The 19,763-nt window shown below is 39.9% G+C and overlaps 1 protein-coding gene across 1 annotated transcript in view; it reads left to right on the top strand.

Annotated features, from left to right (window-relative positions):
- Positions 1–19,763, top strand: part of GLUD1 (glutamate dehydrogenase 1) — a 53,606-nt gene that overhangs the window by 29,524 nt on the left and 4,319 nt on the right. Inside the window, exons 5-10 of the mRNA XM_024209911.2 lie at positions 627–721; positions 9,870–10,049; positions 14,874–15,011; positions 16,899–17,036; positions 17,180–17,260; positions 18,365–18,488. Of these exons, the coding sequence (XP_024065679.1) occupies positions 627–721; positions 9,870–10,049; positions 14,874–15,011; positions 16,899–17,036; positions 17,180–17,260; positions 18,365–18,488 (756 nt within the window). The remainder of the gene's footprint in view (positions 1–626; positions 722–9,869; positions 10,050–14,873; positions 15,012–16,898; positions 17,037–17,179; positions 17,261–18,364; positions 18,489–19,763) is intronic.

Below are 19,763 nucleotides of genomic sequence, written 5' to 3'. Positions count from 1 at the left end.
TGGTACGTGAAGATGCCTCCAGGAATGTTCTTCATGAAAGATGCCTTGCCTCTTCCATTTTTAAGCGGTTACCTCTGATAAGAAATGAGTATCAATAAACTAGACAGCAATATCTAGAACAGCCTATCAAGTATTTGCAAGCAAGAAAATTTACCCAAACTCAGAACATTGATGTAAAGAAGAATGAAACTGAAGTATACGGCTTTTACATTTAAAATCAAGTGTAGGTATGCCAAGTATAAGTTGTATATGTGTAGCTTTTTCTCTCCTTCCTTTCTACTGTGGTCTATGTGAAATATACCAGATAAATAAAGCAAAAGCACAAACACACTTTTAATGTGTTATTTTATTACTAACTACATTTTTGATTAAATAAAATGTGGACCAGATAGTCAATGATTTCGATAGCTTAAAGGGGTTTTGCCAGGTTACTAAAACAAGATATGGTGTCTAAAATCCACAGTTGTTAAAAGTATGGTCTGCTCTTCCTTGAATAACTGAGGTTTAAATATGAAATTAGGTCATCTCAACCAATCCCAGCTGTCACACCAAGGAGAGGAGATAGAGAATTTGAAGATAAATATTTGTATTTAATCCTTGATACTTGTTTTTACTCTTGCTAATAGGGCCTGGTATTGATGTGCCTGCCCCCGATATGAGCACAGGTGAGAGGGAGATGTCCTGGATTGCAGATACCTACGCCAATACCATAGGACACTATGTAAGTTCTGAGCAAATGCTTCAGAGTAAAAGAGCTTCCTTGCTCTTTGCGGAAACCCAGCCAACATTATGCCAGAGATTTATTGCCTTGTTGACTAGTCCTCTAATTTTATTTAATTGTGTATGTAACTATAGCACTTTAATCATGGTGTTTTAGGTCATGTTTATGAAAAAAGAGTATGAAGACTTCCTCTTCAGACATCACAATGTAAAAGTTTAGTTGATATGACCAATTTCCAAAAAAGAAGCAGCTTCAGCAGTCATTTGACATGTTTTCATGTGTTGCATATAATGGAACAAATAGTATGGTCATATTCAAACTGCATTAAACCGTTGGTCCAATGTCCTCCTCTTTTCACAGCAGTATTTAAAAATAAAGACCCACAAACAAGTTTTCAGGGAGATCGGTCGTTAGCCCCTGGTAACTCTGACCATGCTTAATGTCGTCCCGGTTAACATTGTTTCGTTGTTACATCCCTGACCTATTAGAGAACATACTCATTTAAAGTTGCACAATGTTGCCTTATAACATTGTTTGGCCGTGGAGGCTTGGAACCAGGGTGGGTCAGCAACCTCCCATCAGCTCCTTTCCAGTCCCTCCCCCCAGCACCCTCCCGCCCCCGGCAGCCCCACGGATCAGCAACTCCCCCCTCCCATCCGCAGCAATCAGCTGTTTCATGGGTGTTCATGAGGTTCTGAAGGGGAGGAGGGAGGACGCAAAGCACAGCCTCCCCCTTCCCTCCCGGTTCCTCCCCCCACAGCAATCAGATGTTTTGTGGGCGTTCAGGGGCTCTGGGGGGCAGGAGCAAGGATGCGCTCAGGGGAAGGGCTGGGGTGGGGGCGGGCCTGGGGTAGAGCCGGGAGTTGAGCACACACACCCTTCCGCGCCCCTGGGACTTTGGAAAGTTGGGGCCTGTGCAGCCATGCATGCACCATCCGGAGGAGGGAGTGGTGCGCTCCAGAGGGATAGCGTGGGTTCATCATCACATTCAGTTTCCCCAGGGAAGTGTTTGCAGCCGCTGCCCTGCAACTACTGTCTCTCCTTGGTGCTGCCTTGTAGAGTGTGAGACTACATTAACAACAATGTGTTAACCCTTGAGGGCTCAGCCAAGTGCTAGTTCATCATTTAGCAGCAAGGGATTCTCTGGGAAATATCCCACCTGCTATCAACACGGTTGTTTTAGGACAAGCTCAGGGAGCTCATGAGCAGGTCCCCAGACAACACTCTGATTAGCACTTGTTTAAAATATATACTGTATATGTATATAATGTCTTGTGTCTGGTGAAAAAAATTTACCTGGAACCTAACCCCTCCCTATTTACATTAATTCTTATGGGGAAATTGGATTTGCTTAATATCGTTTCGCTTAGTTGCATTTTTCCTGAACATAACAAACTTAAGTGAGGAGTTATTGTAAAATACAATGTTCTAGAACAATATGAAAGCACAATAAGGTGGGTGATTAATGACGGACAAAATTCAGAATTGGCTTGCATTTTAAAATCAGACTTTCAGTCCTTTTTGACTATTTAGCTAAACTAGTTTGTTAGTTTAACACTACTTGTTACATACTGTATTAAATTAAATACTGTATTAAATACTCCATCTCTGTACAATGAAGAAAGATAGTGTTTCTGTTCAAAGTCCATATATTTAGCTCTTTAAAGTCTTAATGAAGTTTTACCATTTATCAAATGTTTTTAAAGCACAGTATCTCAGGTTTTTGCATCAGTTATTGCAGTGATTTCTCTGAAATTGTTCATCTATATATTGACAATTATGAATGGCTAGTCTTAATTGTTAAAGTGCCTGAGTGTTTGAGACATCACTGCAGGGCCTGTTGAAGTGACACTGTCAAGCTGGAGAAATACTGCGACTGTTGAATTGTGTGTATTGTGTTAATACCCTGTTGATCACACACAGTTAATCCTCTATATACCACAGGTGCTACAAAAGCATCAAGATGTTTTCAGATTACCAAGGAAAGAATTAATGTAGATTTCAAAACTAGAATAGAGCAAGAGAACAACTTATGTGTTTGGATACCCACAAAGCAAAAGCAGAAAAACTTGAATTTTATGCCTTCCAGTTATTATGATTAAGGCTAAGTTTTTATCATGGATATTTTTAATAAAAGTCACAGACAGGGCACGGGCAATAATGAAAAATTCACGGAATCCTGTGACCTGTCCTTGACTTTTACTAAAAATACCCATGACAAAATGCGGTAGCCTAGGCAGCTGGGGGAAGGAGGGGCTGGGAGTTCCAATCTGCTGGGGTCCCCCCTGCCTCTCTCAGCAGCTGGGAGCTCCAGTGTCCCTCTTGCCGCCCGCGATGGCAGGGGTCCCCCCTGGCGGCCAGAAGCGGTGGGGCTACTCCCCAATTCCCTGCAGCTTCCAGCCAGCGCTGGCTGAAATCAGAGGTCTTTGGAAGTCACGGGTTCTGTGACATCCGTGACTAAATCGCACCCTTAATGATGATATCCTGCTTATGATTGTGCAAGGCTGCTTTGTCCCTGCATAGTCAATAGTTAGATTTTTTTAGCGACTAGGTCTGACTGTCTGAAAACATAATTGTTGGTTAGACAAGTACTCTAATTAATTTTTTTCTGATGGTTTCAGCACCAGAGTGTATATAAGATACTTATTGGTGGCTCTTTGTGTGTCCTTTAAACAGTCCAGCCAAACAAAAACAAAAAAAATAAAGTAGAACCTCAGAATTATGAACACCTCAGGAATTGAGGTTGTTTGTAACTCTCAAATGTTCATAACTCTGAACAAAACATTATGGTAGTTCTTTCAAAAGTTTACAACTAAACATTGATTTAATACAGCTTTGAAACTTTACTATGTAGAAAAAAATACGATTTCCCTTTATTTTTTATTCATTTCTGTTTAACACAGTACTGTCCTGTATTTGCTTTGTTTGATTGGATTTTTTTTCTTTTTTGGGTCTCTGCTGCTGCCTGATTGCGTACTTCCAATTCCAAATGAGGTGTGTGGTTGACTGGTCAGTTTGTAACTCTGGTGTTCGTATCATTGAGGTTCTGCTGTATTGGTCTAGTTCAGGGATCGGCAACGTTTGGCATGCGGCCTGCTAGGGTAAGCCCCCTGGCGGGCTGGGCCAGTTTGTTTACTTGCTGCGTTTGCAGGTTCGGCTGATTGCTGCTCCCACTGGCTGCAGTTCGTCACTACAGGCCAATGGGGGCTGCGGGAAGCGGCGCAGGACGAGGGATGTGCTGGCCACAGCTTCCTGCAGCCCCCATTGGCCTGCAGCGGCGAACCACAGCCAGTGGGAGCCGCGATCGGCCGAATCTGCAGACGCGGCAGGTAAACCGGCACGGCCCACCAGGAGGCTAACTCTGGCGGCCCACGTGCCAAACGTTGCCGATCCCTGGCCTAGTTTTTAAAAGGCTGTACTGTTTGTGCCCTCTGAGCTCTTGAGTTTCCCCTCGGGGGCATGCATCACTGGATCTCAAAGATTTTATACAGGTTTACAATTTCCCTGATGTGCTGAGCATACTAATATACTCTTTGAAGCTATAGAAAAGAATGCTTAATGTGCTATCTCATAACTAGCTCAACCTCTGCTACTTCTGAATGAAAAATCTTCCTTTCTTGGTTTCTGCAGTCATTAAAATAGTTCTTTAGGGCATAGCTTATCATTTTTGATTTCATACTTTCATTCATAGTGCTATAAACCTGTTATTGCTTGTTCATCTCTGGCATAGGATGCATGTTTAAGGGATGACTGTGTTTTCCCGAGACCATGTGCCTCTTGGCAAAGCATTTACAACTTGTTGTAATCTTTGACATTGGGTGTGGTATGCTAGAGCCAACAGGCCAGTCTCTCAAGCATCGTCAATTATTCATGGGGGAAAATAACAACCCTGTGGGGAAAGACTTTGAATAGTTTCATAAATCAGTCAAGTAGATTGCTCTTACACAGCACTCTGCCTGTTTGAGTTAGCTATGGAAATAAGTGTTATGAATAACTTCCTGTACTTGTACTGCACGCATGAAACTTACTTTGTAAAAAATAATAAAATCCAGAAGAATACTTGGCTTCAAAAAGTAGTTCAGGTTGCTAAATGATAATATATTGCCCTCTCATAAATTACAAAATCCAAGTCCTCAAGGAAACTAAAAGCTAGACACTATAAATAGTATACTGCCAGCACAGTAAAACATTCTTAAAGTACAAAAATACATATTTCATTATAACCCAACAACCTGTCCGTTATGTGCTCCTGAGAACTCAAGGCAATAACTTAAGACTTGTGTGCTGTAAAAATTAAGTTTCTCTGTACTTTTCAATACCATCTGTCCATTTATGGAAGGTTCTTGCAGTATCTTCTTTGTAATTCTTAAATGGAAAAATAAACATTTATCAAAAAGAGCTGAACCACTGCACAGGAAAATAGTAAACTCTACAGCACTGAGTTTCCTTGCTTCCTTTTCCCACTCCATAAACCCAACTTGTTTTGCCAGTTTCTGCAGAGGTGTGAGCTATACACAGACAAACTTTAGTAAGATTAATTTAGAGTTAAAAACAAAAACCAATAACTAAAAAATGTAGATCTAAGCATGGCACCTTCTTACTCAGACATAGTTTGCATTAAGTTTTGGTCACTAAAGTTGAAAGATACGACTTTTTACTCTTGGTAGCTACCGGCAGAAATATATAAATCTGCGGGTCCAAAAGTGGTGGTAACACTCCAAAAGATCCTTACCGACGTCTGGGACAGTAAAGAAATGCCACAAGACTTCAAAGATGCCACAGTTATGCCTTTATTTAAAAATAAAGGCAGCAAAATCGTCTGTGATAACGAGAGAGAGATCCCACGGTAATCTGTCGCTGGAAAAATCTTTGTTTGTGTCCTCCTGAACCTGACTGATTTCACCTATCTCAGAAGCCAATCTACCCGAGACTCACTGCAGATTCAGACCTGGTCATAGCACCACAGACATGATTTTCAGTATCAGGCAAATACAAGAAAAAAGTATCAAAACATGAATCTGTTCAGTGTTTTCATCAATCTGACAAAAGCATTTGATACAGTCAATAGAGAAGGATTATGGATGATCCTCAGCAAACTTGGTTGCCCACCAAAACTGGTAAAGATCATTCGTTTATTTCTTGAGGGGATGCGAGGTCAGGTACTTTTTAATGGCGAACTCACTGACTCCTTTCCTATTTCAATTGGAGTCAAACAAGGATGCGTCCTTGCCCCTGTACTGTTCAACCTCTTCTTCACCCAAGTTCTCAAACATGCTACAGATGGGCTCAGAGGCATATACATCAGATACAGTCACGATGGCTCAGTCTTCAGTCTTATAAGACTTAAAGCAAAAACAAAAGTAACAGAACTATTAATAAGAGAAGCACTTTTTGCGGATGATTGTGCCCTCCTGGTACACACAGAGGGAGATCTCCAGTGCATCGGAGATCGCTTTGCTGAAGCATCAAAATTGTTTGGCCTCACAATCAACCTGGAGAAAACTGTGGTGTTGCACCAATTCTGTTCGTTGCTCTGTGTCATATCCCCTAGCGTATCCATTAATGGAAACCAACTAAAGCAAGTTGACAGTTTTACCTATCTTGGCACCAACATCTCCCATGATGGATCTCTTGACAAAGAGATCACGAAGAGGATACAGAGAGCTTCCGTCATTAGGAAAGTTACGTAACAAAGTCCTGAAATCCCACAACATAACCCTCTCAACAAAAATAAAACTTTAATTCTTTTGTGCTCACATCTCTCTTCTACAGCTGTGAGACCTGGACACCATACAAATGGCATATCAAACCGCTAGAGGCCTTCCATATGCGGTCTCTGCGCACCATTATGGGGATCCTCTGGCAGGACAAAATTACCAACCTGGAGGTTCTCCAAAAGTCAAATGCCGTAAGCATTGAGGCCATGCTGATAAAAGCCCAACTATGCTGGGTTAGACACATCTTTAGGATGCCTGAATATCTACTCCCCAGAAAAAATTTCTATGGAGAATTGGCATAAGGACACCGGAATCAAGGCTGCATCAGAAAGCGCTACAAAGACAGCATCAAGAACAGCATACACTTCAGTGCAACAAAACCGGATGATCTTGAGAAGGCTGTGTTAAATAGATCAGCATGGCAACACACAACACTCCGAGCTTTTCAAGTTTTTGAACAGGACAGATATAATCGATTTTTAGCTGCAAGGGAAAAGAGTCATACTACTGATATAGCTACCAAGATGCTCACCAATGACTTTATCTGCCCAATCTGCTCATGAGCATGCGCGTCATGCTTTTGACTTCAGAGTCACTCCAGAATCCACAACGAGAGAGCATGAAAACGTCATCATCAAATCGACGGACTACATACACAGCTGCTTTGGATCTGCAGGGCTGTGTGAGTAGGATTCTGTTTCCTCTTCCTGGCAAGCAGAAGCCAGCTGAGAGAAGTGGAGGATAGGGAAAAGTGAAACCTGCTTCAGAATTGACAAGAAAGAGCCACAAGGGCAGGAGAGGCTTGGGAGAAGGGTTAAGAGGGAGGGAGGGCTTTTTATTTAAGTTGGGATGTCTGGCAGGGCCACTAACCAAGTTTTGACATGACCAATAATAAATATTTGTAAAAAAGCTTGAAAATTATTTATGGTGGGTCTTTTTTCCTCTAACTGAAGTTTACCATAAAATTATTGTGCTCATTTGTTTAATTAAACAGTGCTATTTTAATCTTTGGGTGCACTGTGTCAGTAGATCTTGATTTGAGATTGTTCTGGGCCAAAAGATACGGAGGATTTTTCTGAGGCAGATTATATGGAATGAAGACCGTTTGGACATGTCATACTTTCTCATTCCGCAGCATTCTATACTATAAAGTAGTGTTGAAAGTACGCAGCTCTGATAAATCTTGAGTTTGGTTTTGGTGTTGTATTTTGATGATTTCCAGACTGTATTTAAGCTCCTGAAGGTGTTCCTGGCTTTGGTTTTGTTCCGGATGTCCTGGCTTGTTCCACCATCCTGGCTAATGGTGCTGCCCAAGTATGTGAATGTTTCTACATTGGTGAGAACATAATTCTCTATCCGTACTGGTGATGGTGAGGCAATATTAAAGGTCATGATATCTCTTATTGCGGTTGATTTTCAGTCCAATTTGCTGGCTGAATGTGTTGAGTCGAGTTGTTTTTTCTTGTATATGGTGTTGGGTATGTGATAAGAGAGCGACATCATCTGCAAAGTCCAGGTCTTCAAGGGATGAGAAGAATGTCCATTTAATGCCTCAAACCAAGATCTATTGACACAGTGCAGCCAAGAGGATCTGAGCACCATCATTGCCAGGAGGCGTTGGAAATGGATCGGTCATGTGCTTCAGATGGAAACTGATTCCATCACCAGAGTAGCAATAAGATGGACACCTGAAGGCAAGCGAAAACGAGGTCTCCCGAAAACAACATGGCAAAGAGCTGTGGAAACCGACCTGAAAAACCTGGGGCAGAGCTGGGGAACCATTGAAAGACTTGCCAGAAACAGACCGGAGTGGAGGAGCTTTGTCACTGCCCTAAACACCAGAGGCGTAATAGGAACATGATGATTGATGATTTTAATCTTTATGAATCTCACTCAGCAGTTTCTACTGATACTAAATATTGAAGCAGAGATTTAAACAACTTTGCTATCTGAATGTGGATGGCTTTAAGAATAGTGGGCCTTTCCTTCCAAACCAATTATGTCTTTAATGGGTACCATATTAACTTGTCCAGAAAAGCCACAGTAAGTTTCTTGATCACTGAATTAAGAAATATGACTAAACTTCTCAGCTCTGAAATTCACATTAGTGAGCTGGTACAACTTTCCTTTCTTTCCCCGTTCCCTTGTATTTTCTAAGGCATTGGCCTCTCTGATGGAGGGAATTGTGGAAAGAAGCTGTGTTCATCAGCTATATGCTCATAAACTACTTATTTCTTCTGTGTGACTAGTTTAGATTTTTAAAATGTAACTGATTGGAAACCTGGTAATACTTTGAGTTGGCCATGATGGTCGTATCCCTGGTAAGTGGTTACAGTTGACTTACCACCAGAGGGAGCAGACTACTTTCTGAAGGAAACACTTGCATTTAGATTTTGGAATAAAGTTTTTAATAAGATGGACCTCACTGTTGGAAAATGAAGGATACTGAGACTCCTATATGTTAATCTTTGTCAGAGTTTTAAGGAGTAGGGTTTATTTTGGGTATCAAGCACATGTAAGGCAACTAGATAGAAGTTTTATTTAGTTTGAGACTGTGTAAAAGATGGGGATTTGGTGGCATGTGAATGCATTTCCATGTAGGAAAAGATACTTATCTACTATTTTTCCACATGACTTTGCACTGTAGGCTATCCTCTTGAGGTCAACTGTGGCCCCTCTGTTCAGACAGTAGGAAAGACTAGTTCATAACATATGTGGGTAAAACCTGTTACTTGGGGGTAAATTTCTTATGATAGCATCTCAGCCAGATCATTGTATACTCACTTCTAAAGTTGTTAGTACACCTGTATTGCATGCTTTCAGATCATTATATTCACGTTTCCTGTTGTGACTGTTTAAAGCTAAAACTGTTTAATCACCTTTAAACTGCCCATAGGATATGTCTAAACTTTTTATGTTGTTTTAAAGGATTAATTTGTCAAGAACAATGATGGTTATCACAATTGTAGAGTGATTACTTACCACTAGAAGGCATGTAACTCACTGCCTTTCTGTGGCTAGTCAGATGGCAGCTTCTATCTGGGCCCCTCATCCTTACAACATGACTGTAAATAAACATACCACTGTAAATTAATGTAAGCATAGAGCTGAATTGTGCAAATCACACTTCAGAAAGTTGCACAGTATCTCAAGTACCGTGGTTATGTAATTACACTGCATTGTATGGCAGGGTAGAATTTTTCTAGGATGCTTATGGTAAGCTGAGCAAGGGAGTTTGGAGAGGTAAGCTTAAAAAGGTGATTCATATCTTCATTATTGCTGTCAGTAAAAGCTATAATGTAAGTACATCAGGGAAAGAAATCTGTTAATGTGTTTGAAGCTCACGTATACATTATACCTCAGCTGTTGTTTGACTGATCCTCTTCTTGGAAAGATTGGTGCAATTTATAGAATTCTAAACTGTCTTGCAGGATATTAATGCCCATGCTTGTGTCACTGGTAAACCTATCAGCCAAGGTGGTATCCACGGACGTATCTCTGCCACTGGTCGTGGTCTCTTCCATGGAATTGAAAACTTCATTAACGAAGCTTCATATATGAGCCTTCTAGGAATGACTCCAGGATTTGGGGATAAGACATTCGTGGTCCAGGTAATTTGTCTAGAAATGCAATTGTTTTGGTAAAGAAAGTTGAAAATGTAGTTGCTTTTAAAATCACTATTAAAGCGGTAGACCTGGTAAGGTTTTATAACTGTAGAGATTAGCCTTGCAATCAATTTAAACTTCAAAGCACTTTTCAGACAAGAGTCATCCTTTATTTTGCATTTTTTTAGAATTATATACATAGGCACACAGCTAAAACTCCAGCCATTTTCTAAGAACAATGTTGTATTTATAGACTAAGAGTATGTCTATACAGCAAAGAAAAACTCGCAGCTGGCCCATGCCAGCCAGCTCAGCCTCACTTGTCTCGGGGCTGTTTCCTAAACAAACCAGGGAAATTCAGCCTAGATGGAGCTATTCTAAGGTGGGTGCATAACTGGTTGGAAAATCGTTCCCAGAGAGTAGTTATCAGTAGTTCATAGTCAATCTGGAAGGGCATATCAAGTGGGGTCCTGCGGGGCTCAGTTCTGGGTCCAGTTCTGTTCAATATATTCATCAGTAATTTAGATAATGGCAGAGTGAGTACACTTATAAAGTTTGCGGATGATACCAAGCTGGGAGGGGTTGCAAGTGCTTTGGAGCAGTGGCTCTCAACCTTTTGAGACTATTGTACCCCTTTCAGGAGTGGTCTTCTGTACCCCCAAGTTACACCTCACTTAAACTACTTGCTTACAAAATACCATGCTGTGACACTTGTATGTTTATTTCTGAAAAATTGCTGACTTTCTCATTTTTACCATATAATTATAAAATAAATCAACTGGAACATAAATATTGAATTTACATTTCAGTGTATAGCATATAGAGCAGTATAAACAAGTTATTGTCTGTATGAAATTTTAGTTTGTGCTGACTTGGTTAGTGCTTTTTATGTAGCCTGTTGTAAAACGAGGCAAATATCTAGATGAGTTGATGCACCCCCTGGAAGACCTCTACGTACCCCTGGTTGAGAACCAGTCCTTTGGAGGATAGGATTAAAATTCAAAATGATCTGGACAAACTGGAGAAATGGTCTGAAATAACTAGGGTGAAATTTAATAAGGACAAATGCAAAGTGCTTCATTTAGGAAGGAACAATCAGTTGCACACTTACAAAATGGGAAGTGACTGCCTAGGAAAGAGTACTGCGGAAAGGGATCTGGGGATCATAATGAGTCACAATCTAAATACTGTATGAGTCAACAGTCTAGTGCTGTTGCAAAAAAAAAAAAAAAAAGGCAAACCTCATTTTGGGATGTATTAGCAGGAGTGTTGTAAGCAAGACTCAAGTAATTCTTCTGCTCTACTCCGTGCTGATTAGGCTTCAGCTGGAGTATTATGTCCACTTCTGGGCACCACAGTTCAGGAAGGGTGTGGATAAATTGGAGAAAATTCAGAGAAGAGCAACAAAAATTATTAAAGGTCTAGAAAACATGACCTATGAGGGAAGATTGAAAAAGTGGGGCTTTGTGTAGTCTGCAGAAGAGAAGACTTGGGAGGACATAACAGTTTTCAAGTATATAAAAGGTTGCTAAAGGGAGGAGGGAGAAAAATTGTTCTTTAACCTCTGAGGATAGGACAAGAAGCAATGGGCTTAAATTGCAACAAGGGCGGTTTAGGTTGGACATTAGGAAAACTTCGTAACTGTCAGGATAGTTAAGCACTGGAATAAATTGCCCAGGGTGGTTGTGAAATCTCCATCAATGGAGATTTTTAAGAGCAGGGACACTTGTCAGGGATGGTCTAGATAAGACATAGTCCTGTCTTGAGTGCAGGGGACTGGACTAGACCTCTTGAGGTCCCTTCCAGTTCTATGATTCTGTTGCTGTGTAGACTTCTAGGCTTGGGCTGGAGCTTGGGCTCTAAACACTGCAGGGTGGGAGGTTCCCAAAGCTCGGGCTCCAGCCTGAGCCTGGAAGTCTACAAGGCAATGATAGAGCTGCACAACCCGAGCCCCATGAGCTTGAGTCGGCTGGCACAGGCCAGCTGCAGGTTTTTCTTTGCTATGTAGACATACTCTTACTGCTCTAGACATCTTTTCCAAGTTCTTGGAGCTTTAAACTAAGGGATATTACACATTTCATGTGTAATGTAACACCACTTTTTGCAAAATTATATTCTGTAATTACTTCCATATAATGGAAACACGAGCCCTTTATTTACCTTATTTTTGGATCCTAAAGAAAAAAATTCAGAGCTCAGAAAAATTTGAATCTGATCTGATCTGTGGTATTATGAAATACACAGATGTATTTAGGTCAACATGATGACCTAGATTTTCAGTTTTAGTTCTGAATTTTTTTGACTTTTGTGAGACCTCAAAAGACCCTTAATTCAAACTATGCTCCTACATGTTTTAGGACATGAATATTGGGCGAGAAGAAAGACTACACTGAGAAATGGATTTCTAATACTAAACATGCATAATTATATCCTTCAAGGGTTTTTTGAAATTTGTCCTGTTCACCAGGTTGGATAAATCCATAATTATTGAGCTATTAAATGCAGAATCTGGATGATGGGCCAGAATGCTTTATTTGGAACTGTTCTCATATCAATGTGACTAGTGTTAGAAATGGCAGAGGACTGATTGCTACATTTTTAGTAATGAATCCACAACATCATCTAATTGCAACCTACTGTGCTGTGCCAGTTAACCAGTGACCTGAGACAAACCTCCTGTACCCTATGTAGAAACACAATAGCACAGCAACGTCCCCAACCTTTGGAATTCACATATTGGCAGCGCCTAAATATAAGAGTCTAAAACTAAACAAGCAAACTGAAAACTTGGCAAAACAGTTGAAGACTAATCAAGAAAAAATGAGGACACAGCACTGAAGACAAACTCCGTACATAAATAGAACTTAATTCTTGTATCGAAGCTAGCTTCTGATGTAAAAGGGGAACTATGCAAAATAATTTGAAAGCAATAAATTGAGGAGTTTCATGTTCACTCTTCCCTGGAGTTAAACTTATTCCCAGCTTTGCCAAAGACTTCCTGTGTGACCGTGGGCAAACCACTTAATCCATGCTTCCTTACCTGTAAAATATGGAAACTTGCATAACATCCCAGGGGGCTAAGGTTTAATTCACATTTGTAAAGTAGTATGGTTAGAGGCTACTATTGAAGTGCAGAGTATAAGATCATGTAATTTAAAACGATAGTTTTTGTGGAAGACTGCTTTAGAGACAATAAAATGGATTATCAGAAGGACAGGGCTCCATTAAAGAGTCAACATGAGAAAACAATTTAGCTGTATTTTATTAATAAATAAAATGATATTGAGCCACTCTTAGAGGCTTTAAATTTTGCAGGCATCCCATATCTGTAGTGACTAGAGGAACACAAGTGTCAAGCAAATTCAGGAATTGTCATTTAAAAGTCCCCGGAATCCTATATAACATTCAGTTATGTGCACATTCAGAAAATATGTGATTAAGGCAAATGTAGTTATGAAACATCACATTAAGTGACTAAATGAATAGCTTTAAAGCTGTTTATCCTCAAGAAAGAACTTACAAGTACACTAATGCAGTAAAAATTAATAGTAATTTATGACAAATTTCAACTGAAGTTTTAATCTTTGAAATTTTACGATCCCCAATATTACCACAAGCACTCTGCTACAGATGTTCAGGAACTGGAAGCAAAAAAAGCATGGAATAGCAGAGTTTAGGAATAGGAGAGGGCTTCATCTTGGCTAGTTTTTCTCCAGTGTTTAACCACCCTGACAGTTAGGAACTTTTTCCCAATGTCCAACCTAAACCTCCCTTGCTGCAGTTTAAGCCCATTGCTTCTTGCTCTATCTTTATAGGCTAAGGTGAACAAGTTTTTTCCCTCCTCCTTATGACACCCTTTTAGATACCTGAAAACTGCTATCATGTCCCCTCTTAGTCTTCTCTTTTCCAAACTAAACAAACCCAATTCTTTCAGCCTTCCTTCGCAGGTCATGTTCTCAAGACCTTTAATCATTCTTGTTGCTCTTCTCTGGACCCTCTCCAATTTCTCCACATCTTTTTTGAAATGCGGTGCCCAGAACTGGACACAATACTCCAGTTGAGGCCTAACCAGCGCAGAGTAGAGCGGAAGAATGACTACTTGTGTCTTGCTCACACACACCTGTTAATCATGTTTTTTTTTTTTTTGTTTTTTTGTTTTTTGCAACAGCATCACACTGTTGACTCATATTTAGCTTGTGGTCCACTATAACCCCTAGATTCCTTTCTGCCGTACTCCTTCCTAGACAGTCTCTTCCCATTCTGTATGCGTGAAACTGATTTTTCCTTCCTAAGTGGAGCACTTTGCATTTGTCTTTGTTAAACTTCATCCTGTTTACATAAGACCATTTCTCCAATTTGTCTAGATCATTTTGAATTATGACCCTGTCCTCCAAAGCAGTTGCAATCCCTCCTAGTTTGGTATCATCTGCAAACTTAATAAGCGTACTTTCTATGCCAATATCTAAGTCGTTAATGAAGATATTGAACAGAGCCTGTCCCAAAACAGACCCCTGCGGAACCCCACTTGTTATGCCTTTCCAGCGGAGATGACCTCTCAAGGTCCCTTCCAGTCCTAGAATCTATGATGTGTAAGTTCTGACACTGATCTTGCAAAGTACATTATAACATTAATATTCTCTCTAGAACATCAGGCCAACGTGGTTAACATATACAAATATGTCCCCATCCCATATCACTCCATGCCAACATATGATACAAAAAGGTGAAAAGCAGATATATGCTTGTAAGGATTGAATGTTTTAAGACTTGTGGGCTCATTTCACATGATTTAACTACTCTTCCTTCTATTCTCCCCATTTTTATTTACAGGGATTCGGTAATGTGGGCTTGCATTCTATGAGATATCTTCATCGTTTTGGTGCTAAATGTGTTGGTGTTGGAGAGATTGATGGTAACATCTGGAATTCTGATGGGATTGACCCAAAAGAACTAGAAGATTACAAATTGGTATGAGACTTACGTATTGCTCCCTATGGAAACTCTGAAAATACAGGAGATGACTAGAGGCTGGTGTTAATCGTGCGGAATATTTGGAAGTTATGATCAGCAATTTATAATGTTCAGGATTGGCAACTGTGTTTTTTAGCATTCCATTTTCACTAGCTTGAATGCAGACCAAATAGACTAAACTAATTGGTTTCATGGCTTTAAAAGCCTGAGTGGTGCTGATCTGTTCGTTTCCTTACATTGCCCATCGCCTCCCAGATACGCACAATTGCGGACCTGAGTCTCTGCAAAAAGGCAAAGGATTGCATCCAAACAAACTAAATTACCCTGGTTTAGATCATTCTTAATCTGGGGGGTCACGATCTCAAACCCCCGCCCCATGTTTGCTAAATAGCAGCAGCGTCCCAGCTAGATTGCAAAAGGTGGGAAGGAAAGGGTCCTGGTTTGGAACAGGATGAGAACTGTTCGTTTAGACTTACTAGTGTAGTACTATGAGCGAGCTTGCATTGCTGCTGCCTCTGTGCCATCTGTTGTATGGACAGATAGAAGTTTCTTGAGCAACTTCTATTCTCAAGAAAAGAGATTTGACTATGGTCTTGTAAATCGTGGCTTTAATTTGCTAGCTTCCAAATATATGGGGCTGGCTGGGGCCCCTTCCGACTCTGGGCTCGGCGCCATGGTAAACCTGGTACTGCTTATATCCAGTATCTCTTCACCTGGCCCCACAGACAGGGTGCTGTGAGGGGGGCAGTGGCTGCAGCTAGCTGCTCTGGCCCTGAGCCTGCTGCCCTCTCTTCTAGCATCACAGCAGGCGCTGGTGGACAGAGGTGTAATTGCAGCACCTCCCTGACCAAATCTATTTTCTGTGGAGGGAAAAAAAAAATATGCAGGGGACATGAATTCTGGGTGTGCACAGTGGTGCAGAATTCCCCCCGGAGTACACTAGAGTCAAGAGATGTAGTGCTTAAGACAGAAAAGGCACTTTCATTTTAATATAAAATAGTAATTTGTGTACTGCAGCAGTAGTGATTATTTGTAGATGTTCTGATATACTTAAAATCTAGACTGATATTTTGAAAATATATGTAAGGATCTTCCATGGATGCTGCATGGGATTCACCTCTGTTTTTAGAGTGTATTTTTGATCTTAGGGTGAGCATACCCTTAATCTTCATTCTTATCCCACAGATCTACTGTAAACAGATTGTAGAATCTAATCAATATGAATGTATTTCAGGCATTTAAATTAATTGACACACTGGCTGATCTTGAATTAATTTTAATGTGAACTGCATTAAGTTTCAACTTTTTATCCAACAGTCTTAGTGGGATGATCCTTGGCTGCCCATGTAAATAGGAATGGCAACCACATTTTATACTGACTTTTTGAACATGCTGTTCCTTATATCTGTTTTACTTACTGAGATGGATTAGTAGGTGTTTGAATTGACACTGTTTTTAATTCAAGATTGGGGAACAAGCAAGGAAGCAGACCCCTTTTTTTCTCACTCTTCTAGTATGGTAAACTTGCATTCTGTTTCTCTAAAGTGCAAGTACTTTAGAGAAACAGAGTATTGAAAATACTGAGTATTTTACCTGTCTCAAATGGAGTAAAGTGCTTATACAAACCTATTAGAATTGTACAGTCTCTGTTTAGAGATATTTAAGGTTTAATTGAAAATTGCATTGTATGTGGATTTTTTTTTATGGCACTTGCTATAGTTGTAGGAAGGGAAGGAGGGCATTTGTTAGCTTTAAACACATAGTGCAGTAGACATTCTGTGCAAGGTGTTGTACAGACACATGCAAAGACGAATAAGTGAAGATTGTTGTGCAGTAGTGATACTGAAAATAACCGATAGTCACACTTCTCTTCCCGTCAAACAGCAACATGGGACAATTGTCGGCTTCCCCAAAGCACAACCATATGATGGCAACATCTTGGAATTAGACTGTGACATTCTCATCCCTGCTGCCAGTGAGAAACAGCTGACTAAATCCAATGCTCACAAGGTCAAAGCGAAAGTAAGAAGAAGAGTTAAACTAAATATTAAAACAGGAAACAGTATGGCAAATGCCTTTCTCCATATTTACTCCAGTTAGTGGTGTGAATATAAATATATGCCTCTGTGTGTCAGTAATGTATTGTGTCATGGTTCTTTCCCTAGATTATTGCTGAGGGTGCCAATGGACCTACAACCCCTGAGGCTGATAAAATCTTTTTGGAGCGGAATATCATGGTCATTCCTGTAAGATTATTTTGCCAACACTAATGGAAATTAGACTGTCTGCAAATGCATTCTTTCTCCTGATCACAGGATCAACCTTAGCATTAATATTCTTTAAGAATCACTTAAGTGTTCAGAATAATTTTCCTATGAAAGCCATTCCTACAATGCCCTCCTTTCTGTGCCTCTCACCTTGAAAATGGGTGTTCTAACTTCACTCAAGACTTGTGAGGTAATTATCCTCAAATCCCAGATCTCTCATTACAACCATCTTCGCTTACTTAAATTCATCTATTGCATGGGAGTGACACTTTCAAAAGAAAAACAATTTACAATTATTCCTATCAAATAATGACACAAATCCCTAAAACCTTGGTTTTCCTTTCTGGGAATTGGCGCTTCGTTAACTGCCCAGTCCAGTGAGCGGAGTAGGGAGGGAGAGTCTAAATGCAATGGCCAAATTTTTCATACTTGGATGTCTAACTTTTATTGAAGTCAGTGGAAGGGTTTTTGAAAATCAGAGCTGCCTCTCTGGGTACCTAAAGTTAGGCAGCCAAGTATGGAAAATTTTGGCCATTGTCCTCTGTGCTCTAGAAATAAACCTGAGCATGGGTGCTTTGATAGAGCTTTGTGCTACAGATGAATCTGGAATGTATAGCCATAACTAAAGGTTGCATGCTGTACTGATTACTTGAAAGAAACCTTATCTAGGACAGTGAGATCCTTTTTGGGGAAGGGAAATGCTATCTCTAAAGAAAGTGATGTTGCTACCAAGTGATTTATTTTAAATCTTGCTCATTTGGCTAGTCTGATGCATGCTTTTATTTTCTTGCCAAAAACTTACAGGTGGTGAGGGGGGGAAAATAACAGTTAATCATGCATAGTTGAATTTGAGGCTTTTTAAATTCATACATTTTTAAATTAATAAAACTTGTAATCCTGATAACTTCAGTGCTCTCCTTAGGGGAATTAATGACTGAATTATTCTCTGTGCTGCCTGTTATGTTTAAACAGGATTTCCATGTTTTTGCATTTTAATTTGCCTTCTAAAAATACAACAGAGTAAGTTGTCTTATCATAGGTTTATCGTTCAAAAAGCTTTCTATTAATGTTGTTTCTGTGCAGGATCTCTATTTAAATGCTGGTGGTGTAACTGTGTCTTACTTTGAATGGCTGAAAAACCTGAACCACGTCAGCTATGGCCGCTTGACATTTAAATACGAAAGGGATTCGAACTACCACTTGCTGAGTAAGCATTACTTCTACTTTTATTAGCTCTTCAACAAATAAATTCAACTAGAAAGGAATTCAAACCAAGGTTACATTTAATATCTTCCTATGCCAAACATGGAAGAAATCAAATACAAAGATGTTCTAAATTTTACTTCTTTTTAAATCTGCTCCTAGTGTATGCTGGACAGTGAGAGAGCTTACAAATGCACCTAGTGTGACTAGTAACTGATGAATTGGGTAATACTTGGGAAAACATTGTAGAAAACTAACAGTGTCTTCATGAAGTGATGCTTAGCTTTTGTTATTGTCAAAATGCCTTACAAATACTAATTCAAATCCCTTATCAAAGAAAATATTCACTTCTCTTCAGTGTAAAAACAAAATCCAAAAACCTTCAATGGTGTATTTGGCTAATCAACAAGTTACAGCTTTGAAGATCACTGCATTATGACACTGAGCAGTTATACAGCAAAGTAGGATTTCTGTGAAGTGCAATAATATAATTGATACGGCTATTCTTGAAACTTGGCTTGTGGCCCCCTTGGCTCCTGACTTGGAGGCCATTGTTTGGGCTTCCCATTTCCTGACCAGAATGCTGATCTTATGAAAAAAATAAGCTTCATGGAGTAAAAGAACTGTAAGACTTGTCACCAGGCTTAGATAACACTTCATCGTAAAACTAAATACCAGTAACAAATGCCTTAGTTTTTCAGAACTTAATGGAGTTGACAACATTTAGATAAGGAATCTTTTTTAAACCTATTCTCTTCACATAGGTTACCCTATCTGCTCTGGCATTGCTCAAGTAGTAGAGGGTCCTTCTTAGCATTTAGAACGGTGCCTTAAAATTGCATTTATCTGAAACATGTTATGCAGAGTTGGTTAGGAATCCCTACCAATATAAATGCAAAAACTTGCGTAAGAGACAGTGTCCTGTGTGCAGACATTTTAAATTCCTTTGGAACTTAGAAAGGTTTTAAAACGTTTTAAGCTTTATTGTTAGTAAGTGCTGTCCTTCTTAAATTTGAGCTACAAAGGGGAAATGTTTGTTCACTTTACTCTCTGAAACTCAGTGCCTGAAGTTTCTACTTTAGAAGTATTGGTCTATACTCTTCAGGGTGGTCATTTATAGAGGACTGGGATGGTGACATATCAGCTGGTTGAGTTTAGGCTGCAGCTCTACCACCACCATCTCTACTTCACCATCCCAGTCTTCCAAATTGTCTTGCAGCAAAGAGCGTATTTGGGACCTTGAGGTTTCTAATTTGAGGCCTTTGTATATCAAAGCAGT

Source organism: Terrapene carolina, unplaced genomic scaffold (genome assembly GCF_002925995.2).
Source record: "Terrapene carolina triunguis isolate 2854851 unplaced genomic scaffold, T_m_triunguis-2.0 Scaffold146, whole genome shotgun sequence".
In the NCBI taxonomy this organism is placed as follows: domain Eukaryota; kingdom Metazoa; phylum Chordata; order Testudines; family Emydidae; genus Terrapene; species Terrapene triunguis.
Note: the sequence above shows the minus strand (reverse complement) of the source record. Positions and strands in the feature narration are given on the sequence as shown.